The sequence below is a fragment of the Apaloderma vittatum genome, unplaced genomic scaffold, assembly GCF_000703405.1.
Source record: "Apaloderma vittatum isolate BGI_N311 unplaced genomic scaffold, ASM70340v1 scaffold22765, whole genome shotgun sequence".
Taxonomy (NCBI): domain Eukaryota; kingdom Metazoa; phylum Chordata; class Aves; order Trogoniformes; family Trogonidae; genus Apaloderma; species Apaloderma vittatum.
This window is the reverse complement of record NW_009717973.1, coordinates 1616-16267: the sequence shown is the minus strand read 5'-3', so window position 1 is coordinate 16267 and position 14652 is coordinate 1616. Positions and strand designations below refer to the sequence as shown.

General features: G+C 47.3%; 1 protein-coding gene across 1 annotated transcript in view; it reads right to left on the bottom strand.

The window, feature by feature from the left end:
• The window catches only part of LOC104274461 (tyrosine-protein kinase receptor TYRO3-like), a 37914-nt gene extending 24529 nt beyond the window's left edge, over positions 1 to 13385 (bottom strand). The window contains 4 exon segments of the mRNA XM_009870102.1: positions 3817 to 3903; positions 6645 to 6815; positions 10856 to 10956; positions 13204 to 13385. Coding sequence (XP_009868404.1) covers positions 3817 to 3903; positions 6645 to 6815; positions 10856 to 10956; positions 13204 to 13385 — 541 coding nt within the window.
• Positions 13386 to 14652: the final 1267 nt, after the last annotated feature.

Genomic DNA, 14652 nt, shown 5'->3' with positions numbered 1-14652 from the left:
TAGAGGGTGTCCTTGATTGTTGTGAATGAAAATATTATTTTTATAAGCTATTGGCACCCACTCTTTATCAGTCCAGCATACCTGCTTGGTGCACACAGGCAGCGGTGGATCACTTTGACAGCAATGTTTACACTTTGGCTACTCAGCCCTCTTCCCTGCCCCCTCTATTACAATGCAGGCCTCAGCTCTGTGCCCACAATCGCCTGTGGACCTCCATTGTGAACCAAATCAAGGCTTCCAAATCCCTCCCCTCGTTCTCAGTTCAATTTCCAAAACCGGCTCCGCCAGCACCAGTGGTTTGCTGAGGTGACCCGAATACCCTGCAGCTGGATTTGCAGCTGCTTTGCAGCAGACAGCTTTCCTCCTGCAGGGAAAGCACTGCCTCCAGATGTGCATCACAACACCTGGAACACCCCAGGACGGAGCCTGGATTGAAAACTGTCCTTGCTTCAGGCCTGGGTTGAATAAACTCAGAAAGCGCTCTGTTTTATAGAGGGGCAGTTTGAGGCAAAGCGAATGCCTGTTGCACGGCCGATACACCACACCAGAAACTAAGCGCAGAGCCAGGAACAAAATCAGGATTTCCAGGCCAGCCATTTATTCAGACATTTGTGCTTTATACCACCACGGAGCAGCACCGGAGCACTGCCCTGACCAGATACCTCTGTCGTTACAGGGGCCTCTAGTACGTTGTTGCAGTAACCCGAGCCCTTCGGCTTCCTTTTAGGAACCTTAATTTGCCTTCTCTTTTCCTCCCACTGTAATTCCACATAGTTACTTCCTACTCTTCCCTATATACCCCTCACTGCCCCTTTTTCACTCCCGAGTCTCTGCTTCTATTTAGGCACCTCACTCCAGAAAAAAAATCACCAACTCTGTGACTACTAACCTCTCCCCTGACCTCTTCCTCCTTTTAAAAAATCCTACGCTGCTGCCATGAGTAATACTTTTCCTGCAGCACGTCAACAAACTGTACCCTCAGGAGTCCTCTTTCAAAAACCCAGTGGTCCTCAGGACAAGGCTCTGCCTACAGACTGAATTCTCCACCTCTCCTGAGCTGCATCCAGTGGAAATCAGCAATGGGAAAGTAACTGCAAAACAGGATTCCTCCAGTTGCATCTTCTATTCTGCCAGAGAGCACCTTTGCCTCTCACTGCACAGGGGACAACCACAATTCTGCATTCAGCATCTCCACAGGCTCTTGCAGGAGAAACAAATAGATCAAAGTCCCCTCTCAGGTCTCTAGAGAGGAGGGGGCAGGGAATAGATGGTGCCAAAGATTAACCTTGTAGAGCCTTTGTTGTCTGGTTAACTAGTTACCAGGACTCGGGGCAGGGGGTAGACACCTAGATAAGAACCCTGTGGGTGGGTGGGAGATGGGACAGAAGAGCACAGGTCTGGGATGAAGGATGGGCAATGAATTTTTTGCCTTTCAGGCAAAGCTCTTTGTGAGTTAACTTGGCACTTTTCTGTGTCTCGCTTTCTTTCCCTTTTGATGCTGGGTTTGTAACGTCAGGTTTTCGGTGGGGAAAAAGTTTCAGTGTCATTGAAACGTTGCCCTGAATTTCAGTCTTTTAAAGGTGCTCGTACCTTCTGGGTTTAGCAACATGTTTTTGACACCAGATAGCCAGCCCAAAGGAGGTATGGGCTATACCCCATGCAAGGATAAACAGTCAACTGCTAATACACCCACTCAGTAATGCAGGCAGCCAGCACCTTGCCTGAACTCCGCAATCTTTAGGAAGGACAGAGGCACTTCCCCATCATCCGTTGGGGAAAAAAGCTCTGGGTGGCTGTTTCCTTTTGTGCTCTAAAAAAGGGATACCACGCTAAAAGTCTTATCCACAAGCAACAGAGAGGGAAGCCAATCTGAAAACAGGACCCTGAGCGCTAACATAATGAGAGTTAACTTCCCCTGTGCTTGTGGAGTGGTGGGAACAAAGGGGCTTTGTACCAGGCTGGGGACTTCAGGCTACAAAACCAGTAATTTTCTGCTTGGAGTACATCCAGCACATTTTGGGCGCTACAGAGAATAGATAATGATGGACAATAGCAGCAAATAGGAAGAAATGTTAACAGTTTGTAGATGTCCTAGCAAAAATATTTGCCTCTGGAGACACAGAAGAGACAAATGGTTTAATAAATTGGAGAAAGACTCGAGAGTCCTTGTGAGCAGATGGATCCGCCTAAGAGAGGAATGCCCTGATTGTGCATGTATGGTCAGCTACTCCTGGGATTAATTTCATCGAAGCCCACATGTTCATAGGATCAAAGACTAAACAAACATTATCTGGGCCTGCTCCTGATGATGTCCTTTTGGGTTTTTTTGCCTTAATTTTAACAGGAGTTGGACTAGCTCTTCAAAACTTTTGCACTTCAGAAGAGCCTCATGGCTCTTCTGTCTCTAGGACATGCCATATACTGGTGCAATATCTGCCAAGTCACTTGAGCACACGTGTGTGTGCGTGAGTGCACAACGGCGTGACGGCGATACATCCCTCCCAAACAGGCTGTATGGCTTCATTAGCTGATAACTGGCCTCTGTGGAGCACTTTTGGCTAAACATAATTGCTGGGAAATGTGAGAATTCTGAGGCCTTTACTATGTCTTCTTACTACTGGTTTTAAAAAAATAAATAAAATTCTGTGTTAATGTTAAAAAAAGAAAAAAACTCACCTTGTTTTATGTTAAATGTTTTTTCAAATTATGGCCTGATGAGATTTTTTTAAAAGCATAATAGCTTTGCAAACTAAATTCTGTCCCAGGATAAAAACATTCACAGAAGACATATTCCACAATAACTAATTCCCCTGTGTATACAAGCCTTTGAGGCAACAACTCCAAACATTTCTAAATTAAGTTATAAATCTTACCAGTCCAACGTACTGCATTCTTGGCATAGCAGTAACCACAATGTCCTGAAGAAAAATATATGGCAAGAGTAGTAGATCTACAGCTGGACTTTAAGCTACCCTTTAATGAATATTAGCTAATACAACTGTGAGTTCTGATACAGACATAAATGCTCGCTCTTACTCACGCTGAGCAATAAGCTCCAGCTCGGAACAAGCGATTTTTATGACATGCCTCTCCCAGAACTGATAATCATGTCACTTAATGCACATTAAAGCATGACTGAAAGTTCAAATGCAGAAGCATCTCAACCCGAAGAGGAGGGGGAGAGCTGATTGCTCTGATTATCCTCTGTTTCAGGCACCTCGAGGAACAGAAGAAACGTGACATCAACTTAGGGACTTCCAAATGGCGGCTGGTCATGCAAAGGCTAGGAATTACTTGTTCTGAATGAGTTTCTGAAGAGCAAAAGAATTAAAAAAACAAAATCTGTGAAAGCAGTGTGGCTGAGCGGATTTTACTGGTCACTGGTGATCACCTGCCTTGTCTTTTTTTAGCAGCTAATGCGATGTCAACGAAGGCAAGCAGGAGTAATGGCCTCTTTAGCTCTAACAAGACCCATCCATCTCCGCGAAGGAAAAATTTCCCCAGCCACAGATTTATGTCCAGCTTTATCTCTCACAAACTATTTCACTGCTCTGACTCTCTCCTCCTCCAGGAAGAACTGCTATTTGACATCATATTTCCACTCCTGAACCAGACGTGGTTTATTTCCAACAGCCTGGGATATGACCCCGCACAGCAAGCTGGAATTGCTGCTAAGAGCATCGTTTCGACCGCCGAGAGCTCCGAGCGGTGCTGGTTGCTGGCAGCTTTGAGACAACCCTTGGTATTAAGGAGCTCTACTTTCCCTCCCCAGGGCACAAACCCGAGTCCCTTGCCCGTTCTCTTGCACTCTCTCACCTTTAATCTGAACAGTGGCTGTCCGAGATGAAGACAATCCCTTTACGTTGTGAGCTTCGCAGGAGAAAACTGTGCTTTGATTAATACCTGGAGGTCAGCCAAGAAAAGGAAAGGAAACACAAACAGCTATATAATCCAGCTTCAACCTTCAGCAGAATTTCAATTATGTGTGACATCCAGCTCACGCTGTACAGGCAATTGGAACGCTGAGCTGGTTGCCAATCAAAGGCACGTGAGTTTCAATGTAATTAACGTGCTAAAGACATTTTTAACGGAGAGAGTGCGGCAAGGTAGAAAAGCTTCCACAGGAGCTTCACAAAGCACTGGAAAAGAAGGGTGAATATGGCAGAAGAGCAGCCCGCAGTGCTCAGTTAGTAGATGTCCACTTCTCACATCCTGGTGAGCATCTTGGGAGCAAGAATCGAGCTGAACCCTGTACTTACACAACGCCCAACGCCCTGGACCTCAACTTGTCACCTGAGCAACAACCACCTTCTCACTGGGCTATAAACCCAGGCAAATTTCCCGCCAGGTGCTGGAGATTTCAAGCTGATGCCCCTCACCTCGCACCAGACTTTTGAGGACGGGCAAAGGAAGAGCAAGTAAAATGCTACTGCATCAGCACTCAGGCACCTTCCAGGGGGGATACATGTGAGGATGATGCTCTGTCTCTTCCCTGTGCACCGACCCGCCCCACAGGGCCTGAACATGGCATCACACTGACGTCTGGCTGCTCTGAGATGCATGTATGTAGGGTAAATCATTCAGAATTGAGACAGATTTGCAAAGCTGCCTGGAGAGGTGTGTCCAGCATATGTTTTCATGCAATTTGGCCCTCAGTTGCCTTATAGGGCTCTATCGAAGAAAAATTCGGGATTGGCACACTATGGGCACACAGCTTAGGAGGGAAAAAGATTTCAGAGCTGCACAGAGAAGTTTGCGCTGTGTCTGTCCTTGCCCTTTGATTCGTCTCCCAAGTCAGAGATTAGCAGCGTTGCGAAGAAGGTGCAGCAGAAGACAGAAGGGACTGCTGGAGAAAAGAAAGAGTGAAGCATTTTTAGCTTCTTCCACTCACCCCAGAATGAGAGGAAAATGCTGCCAAGGGGCTGAGGGCAGAGCAGAGCAGCACCCGACGTGGCAGGCAGTCCCAAAAATGGAACGGAACCCAGCCCTGCCCTGAGGAAAACACAACACACACCGCAAACCAAGATGTCCTTGCTCCCTAGCACCACTGCCAGCACTGCTTTCCAAATACAACAATCCTTTTACCAAACCAACTGCTTGCTGAACCTTCTAAGTGTTTGCTTTCTAGCCAGTACTTTATTATTATTTTCTTCAGAATCTGATACTTTCTTTAACTAGCAATGCTTGTTTTCTTACCAACCATCTTTTTTTGACATATTTGGGCAATCTGACCAGGCAGCTTGAGTCCTGCCACATTTTTTTTGTTGTTGCAAAGACAAGATCTGCCCAAGGGACATCCCAAAGAACACTGAAAGAGGCAAAGAAAGGTAATGATGACAGATACTTATCTAACAGCAATTCATTTGGAGAATCACTAGGAGCAGATGCCCTTCTTCAGGCCTCCATGCTACTGCTGCACAATGACAGAAGTTTTGTGAGGCACTGCGGGATGAGTTCAGTGGAGGAAGGGAGACTTCTTTGTTTTCACTGCCTTTCCCCTCTTGACTATCAGTCTTTCCAGTTTCCCTTTCAACAGGCAGATTATATCATAAGGGAGCAGTTTTCATTTCCAACTTGTAACAGCGTCAAGTGGCTACGTAAGAGAGGGAGCAAATGATAAAATCATCGCAAATCACAAACCATGTTTTGATTTGCATATAAATTAGGTTCTAAGGGAAGGCTTAATAGGATTGGATAGCTCAAAGGATGGCCAAAGATGTACAGAAAGAACCTCCTCCTGTGTGTAACTGTATTAACACTGATGGAGAGGCCCCGGACATGACTCTTAGTTGTAAAACCTTTTCTTTCTAAACAGCTACTTCAATTTTGGCTCAGGGCTGCTGAGAATAACAACACAGCAGCAAAGAGAAGAAGTAACACGAAAGCTGTTGGACAACAAACTAGAATGAAGTTACCTTTAGGAAGTAACTACAAGAATAGCTGAGGACAGGTCCTGGCGGAGATACTTTGCCCTTCCCTGAAAGTGGGTTGAACTGTCTCCCGAGTCCTTCCGCTGATGCTGCGGGGGAAGGTCGTCTTACCACTACGCGCCTACTGCCCACTCTGGGGCAAACCTAACCTCAAGGTAGGATATCAACCAGGCCACTTCAGCACTCACACAACCACGCTAAAAGCGTCAAACAACTACACAAGGTGGTCAGGCTTTCATGATAAGAGCATCCACCAAGCCTGCAAGAACAGAGAAGGGAGGGAAAAATAGCAGGGAAAGCAGCGCGTGACATGGCTGTGCACAGGAGGAGCTGACATGTTACATGTAAATGCCTGGAGATCACCAGGCCAAACACTACCAGAGTCCCTTAATATAACCATGAACACCCTCAAACAAGGTGGACAAAAAAAAGGCACCCGATGCATCATTTGTCCAGTAGCATCTTCACCACGGTGCCAGCCCCACCCAAGCTCTGTAAGAGCCTGTGTGCCTCAAGCCAGCAGAAAACACACAGAGCAATGACCGCCCCTCGAGATGATCTGGCTTTGTGTGAGATCACAATTTCTCAACCCTCAATGCGCAGTCAAAGACCATTCTCACACTATGTGGCTACCCAGTGTAACTAGGCATGATCAGAAGAGAACTCTCCTCTTCTGATGCTCCAAGTGATCCCCTGCATTGGTAGCAGCCTTACCTGACACATTTAAGATGGAGGGGGAGAGGTCTGGAAGCCCCACTCTAGAGTCTCCCATCCACCAGACAATTGTTACTGGTTCAGGGGGACCCACAGCAGCACAGGTCATATGAAATGGGGCATTAGGGGACACGGACAGATCCTCAGGTTCCACAGTAAAGTAGGGCACACCTAGAAAAGCAACAGACAAGTGATAATAACTGGAGAGACTCCTTCCGTCTCTTGCGTATTTCCAGTAATACCAGTGCCCAATACCGGACACCCATCTGCCCTGCCCCTATGTCTCATCCAACTACCTCCAAGCCCTCGACAACAACCAAGGGTCAGACATACTGGGTCACCTTGGGGCATGAATGACTACATACTTCCACTCAAAGAAGTCAGAGAGGAAAGAGGGCTTGCTTCTCAAAATGCCTTTGAAAAACCTCTTTCAATGAGTCTCCTTCAAGACTCTCCTACGAAGTAGCTTTTAGTGGCAGTATTTGCTCAGTTTTTCAGCTGGAGAGATTGGAGTTTAAAGAGTCAACAGCCAATACCGTCAGCGGTGGCAGACACCACTTCAAAAGATACCTAATCCAGCTGCAGATATTTCTTGCCATGCATTAAAGACTAAAGCTTGTGAATGCATTGAACTAGCAGTTGTAACAAACCCATGAACGAGGAAAGAATCTCCCCGGTGAGAGACTGGGGTCATTTTACAATGCTCTCTCCACAATTTAATTGACTGAAGCTGCCGTCCAGCACGCTCCAACACCACAAGAACCAGGCTGCCTCGGAGCGAGGAGTAATTTGTTTCAGAGCTGAAGGCTATCCACGGACACAGCTCTCTTGATAACTATCTGTTCCCCTCCACACAAGAAATCCTGCTTGCTACAAGAGGTCTCAGATCAGGCCCATGGGGAGCAAAACACAGCTGCAATGCTAACTACCTCAGGTCATCTCTAAGTGGCAATAGCTGAGTGTAACTCAACACATCAAGGGATGCGGTTCCTCTTCTGGGCAATGTCAAAACTCTTGTGGTTTCAGTGCTCCAAACCAATAACACAAAATTTGCCAGGACAGCCAGTGGGTTCTTCTGGTGGCTGCTGGAGGAGCTGAAAGTCCAGAGAAGCATCAAGTTCCCTGGCATACTCAAAACTTTGGGCATCAAGCACAGCCACTGCTGACTGCGTTCACACCAAAACAAGGTTTTCTCAGCTGGAAGAAAGTGTTTTCTGGAAACTGCCGATCTGCCTCCTCACAGAGAGAGAGGAACTGACAATGCTGCCCATTCACGTGCTTAAATCCCACTGTCTGCCCCCGGCCGCAGAAGACAGGCACAAGCGGCTCCGGGTGATGTGGCAGGTGCTGAGCACTTCCAAGAGCAGGCAAGTAATGCAGGTGCCTAAGTAGGCACTTAGAAGACTAATGCTTGACATTTTCTCTCCACTACAGCCGAAAGCGGTGTCCTCAGACTGTCCAGTCGCAGTTTGTATCTTGCAGGTGACAATTTCTCTGTGCCTTCCTCATCTCCTTGTTGCTCTCCTTGGAGTGGCAAGTAAATTAACAAACTGAAATAGGTCTAAAACCAGGTCACTTCAGGAATGACCGTCGCTATCTGTGCAAAGGTTAATGCTGACAACAGGTATTTCCATCATCATGATTTGCTGTTGTTTTTTTGCTTACATGCTTTATTTTTTTATTGCAGCCATACACGAACAATAAAAGTGAATAAACTTTCCAGATACCAGCTGTGACACCTCAACCTGCTTTGCTCTCCTTCTCTGGGGAAGATTCAAAAGGAAAATACCACCATTTCTTCTACCTGTGAGCAGGATCCCTGCCTCCTGTTCCTTTGCCATAGCACTCAAGGTAACCTTTGGGAGGATCCTGCCCAGCGAGGCAGGTTTTCTCACTTTGGGAGGAGCTAACCAGATCAGACAAGACCACAATTACAAACTCTTACAGTCGAGGGAGTGCAGGTGATTCATCCAGCTCAGGAACTTGCGCTGCCCCTGTACATATGTGACCTGAACACCTCACTGTCTGCTACAGATTTACCCTCCCAGTTCCTGGTACAAGAGGCGGGTACTGGCACCCCCTTTTCACAGATGCACCATGGAAGCACTGAGAAGCCATCAGCTGGAAAATCAGCAACAAAGCAAGGAAATGAGCCTGTCTATTCCCTTTTCTAAGCCTGCATCCAACCTACAGGATAGTTTTGGGTTTTTTCTGCAACTCGGTTTTTAGACAGTGTTGATTCAGGGGGACATGCCCATCCAAACACAGCTGGGGCTCCGACTGCAGCCACAACGAGGGCTAGCAGCCCCAGGAGCTGAAATTTCAGCCCCAGGAGGTGTAATTTCAGAGTAAAAGTTCTCTAAGAAACATAATCTCTATTTTCAAGATGGTCACACTCAGCAGTGTGCCTGCCTCTTAGATTATCTCTCCCGGCATCAAACGCTATCATGTTCTCAGTAAGGCCAGCATCTAGTTTCTATACCAGAAAACAGTTTCAAAATAATTTTGGTTTTGTAAATTCTGAGGATCCTAAGATCAAACATTTTAGCTGTATTACAAAGACAGCTTAAATATCACAGCTATGAATTCTGCCTGACACAGACTTACCTAAGTGGATCTCAAGGCACATATTAGACAGCATAGAAATCCATTCCAGACCACTTTTAAGTTAGATCACCAGGAGTCCACGCTTGTTTCGTGTGGCGCGCCAAAGGGGGTTAGCACCTACTGAAGGCTGCAGGTGACCAGAATAAAGACCCTCTCTCAGCCAAAGAGGACAAGAGCTGTTGTCAGTACATCAACCACTTCTGGGTAAAGCTGGTATGCCCAGGGAAGAAATACACGCAGAGGGAACAGTGATGGTGGCATGATAAGCTTTGGCACTCCTCCGTGTTTTCTTACGCAAACAGCTGACACATTTTTAAAAATCCACCCTTACGACTACTTGTTGTTTTTTAATTTTTTCCACTAACTCCCTTTTCATATGACTACACGCTCAGCTCAGGTTTAACTAGCTTCTGCCGTGCTGGCTTTTCTCATAAAGGCGACCAGCTGCGCTTTTTTAGCTCATGCTTCTGCTGTAAGCTTTGGCCTTCATTCTCACCACTCCCCCTTAGCTAGCTGCAGCTGGGGTTTGTGCCTTTGATATTTCCTGTCCGTGTTCTCCAGAAGGGCTCCTGGGTTTTTCAGATGACGAATGCAGCCACCTCTGGAGTGGACCACAGTAACTGGAACAGAAGTGGAAACTCTGCACAGTAGAGAGTGTTTTAAGCTGTAAACAGTTCTCCAGTCGAAATTGCATCTGAAAATTTAGGTGAATGTAAAACTGGGATTTATGGAAGGAGCAGGTAAATGCTCCTCTTCCCGTGAGAACTGCTATGAATGCTTCCACGGCTCTGAGTGAGACCTTTGCTGTGAAACACCCAGACCACAGCCTCTCACAACACCCTCTCCTAAGCCTGTTGATTTGGCTCTGGCCCAAAGTGTTACCAATTACACCCAAAAAGCCACTTCTTGCTGCAAATACACTGTTCCTGTCAACTTTCTAGCCAAATATTAAAGCCACCCTATGACTACTTCCTCCTGAGGATCTAACACACTCATGGCTCAAGGGAAACGAAACTAGAGACAGTAAGAAGCCACCAATCCATGTTGCCTTGGGCAACTTTTGGGCAACTATGCAGAGGTTATTCTTTATCAGAGAAGACAGTGCCACATGGAACACCTCCAACTATGAAGCGCTGATGTATAGCACTTCTCCCGAAACTGGGAACTGGGCTAAAACTGTACCCTGCCCTCAAAGACCTGTTTGGCCGATACACAGAACCAGGCTGTGACCCTACTTTGAGAAGCAGGTTGGACCAGGTGTTTCCATGGATCCCTTTGAACATGAACCATCCCATCATTCTACGAATTATTTGGAGATGAAAGCAATGATGGATTGAGGGGCTGGAAAGAAATGTGTGTGCACAAAAGAATCTTGTTCCCTAACGTGTCAAAATAAAGCCAGAAGGTAATAAACTGACAGCTCCTCTCCTCGATGCTACTCTCCTATTTCTTACTACTGCTCTGTAGTGATCTCACTGCAGTTAGCAGCAATGGTTCAGAGCCAAGAAGCCTGTCACTGGAGCAATCTGCTCTCACCACTTCCACCTTAGAGGATATTGGTGGGTCAGCCCTGAAAGGAAAGCAGCACTACTACTCCTCCTTACCTTCCACTATGAGCCACACTTGCTGTGATTCTTCCTTCTTCCCCCCGTTCTCAACCTGGCACCAGTACTTCCCAGAATCTGTCCGCTCGACGGATTTCAAGCTGAAAAAAGTCAAAAGCCACATCGACATTTTATGTGGATAAAGCATGTTTGGTAGTTTGTTTGGTTTTTTTCGCCCCAAAGGACCCTCCAGCTTTTGGTAAACAGATGCACGGACAACACCCACTGAGACGCAGCCAGCTCTGGGGAGGAGAGAAACAGCCAGCACCAAGCAGAGATGGGAGACTCCTCTCTACACTGGATGGAGGGAATCCTCAGCAGAGTAGACAGTCGTCCTCCAAAATGTCCTTGCAGAAAACCCGTCCTCTGAGGATAGGAAGGAGGTGGTCATCTCTCAATCCCACGTCGTGGCTCTATCTAGCCTTCAAGAGTGACAGCTTGGCCCACAATGCCGGAGCTAGCAGGCAACTCCAAAAATCACAAACCTCCAATGGGCTCAACTGTTTTCCCTTGGTTAGCTGACAGGACTGGTGACAACCTCATACAGGAATAGATGGGTCAGAGAAGGGCCCCCCTCACCTCAACCACGCTCAGTGTTATCCCAAAAGCACCTCATGCTGCAAAACTCCTCGGGCCTCTCAACTTGCGCTTTCCACCACGGGACCTCACCCTGCAAACTTTTCTGCATCCTCCCTTGCTCAGCAGCAGCTCCCCTTCCGAGAAGATGCATCTGAGCAGGGGAAAGCAGCATCCAAGTCACAGGCCCCCAGCTCAGGGGAAAAATTCTGCTCCTTGCTCCATCGCTAGAAACCTGTGGTACCCTCGCTGCTGTTAGCGACACGAAGCTAATGTGGTGAGCAAGGGCAGAATTTGGTCCCAAAACCGACAAAGTTTCAGCTACCAAAGGCACTGGTGTGACTCTGAGTGTCTGTCAACGTACAAATGTTGGTTGCCCCGCGTGGCCATGCAGGGATCCTCAGCAGATCTGATGCCTGCCTTCCTAACGCTTGCTGCCCACCTTAGGGGAAGAACAGCTCAGGAAGGAAGACAGAAAAGGGAGAGTGTTTGCTGAAATGCACAAAGTGGACCCACTACAGCCTGATTTTTCAGAGCTGTACCTTCAAATGGCATCAGCTGTCCTGTCATCCAGCCGCTAGCTCAGAAACAGCAATCACAGCAGAGAGTCACACAGCTGGTGTAGAAATGATCACTTTAGGAGAAGAAAGGAAAAAGGAGAAAAAGATACAGACACATCTAGATTTAGAACCCTACACTTAGCCCCAGTGCTGCAAAAAGTTCTCCAGTAGAGAAAAACAAGAGGTGAGAAAGGAGATCAGACTGGAGGGCAAAGAGAGTTAACTGGTAGAACTGGGCGAAGTAAATGGGATAATTTCATGACAAACTGTTTCCACAACATAATGTTATGCAAAACTTTTACCGGACTCCAATTTTGTTTCCAGTCAAAGTGTTTCTTACAAGCCTCAGCACAAAGACTTTACGTTGCTGGAATCAGAGACCCTGTGCAATGTCAATCCACGAAACCTAACAGGAGATGAAGCTGGAGCTCAGAGATGAGTGATTCTCAGTCAGTCAGCAGTTTTGAGCCCTCATGGCGATGGCATGTTTGCTTGTACAAGCTCTCCTTACGCACAGAAAAAGCCAGAGCAGAACCTTGGGTCTTGTTTAACTTGGTACTTCCAGAACTAGCTGACATCCCTCTTCTGCTGAAGTAAAGGCACAGAGAGGTGCTTTGCAGAAGCAAGTTTTTGTGCCCCAGAGCAGGGCAGGACTGATACTGTGTAGTGTAACTGCATCAGGAAAGCCTCTGCAAAATGACTCAGGGATGTCTCAGGTGACAAACACTCCTCCCCAAAGGAAGGGGATGTCTTGGGAGTCCTGGGAGTCTCATTTCAATTAACAATCCTCACCTTTTAGGCAGACTGACAGCTCAACAGAGAGAGAAAGAAAGAGAGAGAAAGAGAACGGAACGAGTATGAGAGAAAACCTATTTATGTAAGTCAGGTCTTACTCTTCTTGCTGCACAGCAGAACAAGATGAACAAACAAGGCAAGAACATCACTGCACCTTGAAGTCATGTCTCAAGCATCACAAGCATTAGCAAAGCACCTGTCACCACAGTAGTTGGGAAACCAACACGGTTCTAGTGCAAAAAGTCTCAGCTCTCGGCAGCTTCAGTTCTGCTCTGAGTTATGCCCTCGCCAGACACTGAACTGCAGACCCGAGGACGCTGCCCCGCCAAGGGCACCTGCAGCTGCATAGATACAGCTGACAGCAGAAAATCATGTGAGAGTTTCCGCGAGATTCTTCCTTCTCTGAATCTGTTGTACCTGAGGAAGCCGATCCAGTGTTCTTCATCTACTGGAATGTACACCTGGTCTACGCTTTGCACCACTGCTCCGTCCTTGATCCACAACATCTCAGGATCTTCCATTCCCTCGAGGCTGCAATTTAGTTTCACGGGTTGACCCTGGGACACCTTTAATTTGATTGGAGATCCTGTAAATTTCATACCTAAAATAAAAAATACTACTCCTCCCCACCCCCAGAAGAAGGGGGGTTGGAGTACAGCAAATTACTCTAGGTTGGTGGTCTGGAATTACACATCCTACCAGCACAGGCTGCAGAGGGGTCTGTTAGTCTCAGCACTACGTCGGCTAAGCGACAGTCAAAGGCAAGCACTGAAAGCACAAACGCCAGAGAAAAGTGGTGGCTCACTGTGTAGACCAGGCTTTTCTCAACTCATGTAACAGGAGGATAAACTTCTGCAGAGCAAGAGGCAGACAGAAACGCGGGGAGCTTCTCCGTGTCAGTGATCCAGCAGCACTCAGCGCATTCACTCCACACGGTACCACACATCCCTCTGTTCCCCAGGCTTGAATTTCAGCTACAGTGTTCCTGAGCTGCTAAGAAAGTATCATGCTTGTTCCATTGTGTGCTTTTGTAAAGAGCTTGGATACGAGAAAGAATCAATTATGTCTCGTTATTCAGCGAACACCGTTCCCCTGCATTACAGAAAGCTTCTCCGCAATTTGCAAAACCCATGAAAGCAAAGCCTAATGCACGGCACACCTCGCTGAGGGGAGCAGAACTGTTTGCAGAACAGATATTTCTGTGGCGTGATGTGGGCGTGTGCTCGAAGGAGCCTCCCTGAGCCTTCAGTCCAGCCCAAGGACCACGTTGTACCCAGAGCTACGTGGTTGTGACCCCCCAAAGCAGCAGGGCCAGAGCCGGTGGAGCTGCTCGGGTTCACGTTGACACAGAAGCGATCGGAGTTTGGCCCAGAGCAGTGTTACGCGTGTGGGTGGACGGGGAGTGTTTCCCTCCAGCAGAAGCGAATATATGGAATGTGTTACCATGAGAAAACACGGAAGCCAACTACATAAGCGCATTTAAGAAAGAAAGGCACGTAGAGGAGGAACCAGAGGATCAAAGGAGATCGTGGGAAAGCAGGAGGGTGGAAAATAAATGTAAAGCTAGCTTTGTTAGGGAGAGTGGCCATTTCCTATGCAGTGGCACAGGGGTGACAGAGCAGAACAGGTCTAGCCTAACTCAGTATTATGCCCTGGCAGTGGCCTCCACGTCCTTCAGGAAAAAAAAAATAAATAAATTACTCCATCGCTCTTGTCCAGCCACGTATCACAGCACATTACAACTTCACCCAGTTCGCTGGCTGGTCAGCTTCTCACAGGACACCTTGCCAGCCTACACAGCCAGACAGGAAAAATCCAGCTGTGAAACCCAGAACGCTGTTAAGTCAGCAGCCCTGTTGCTCTCAA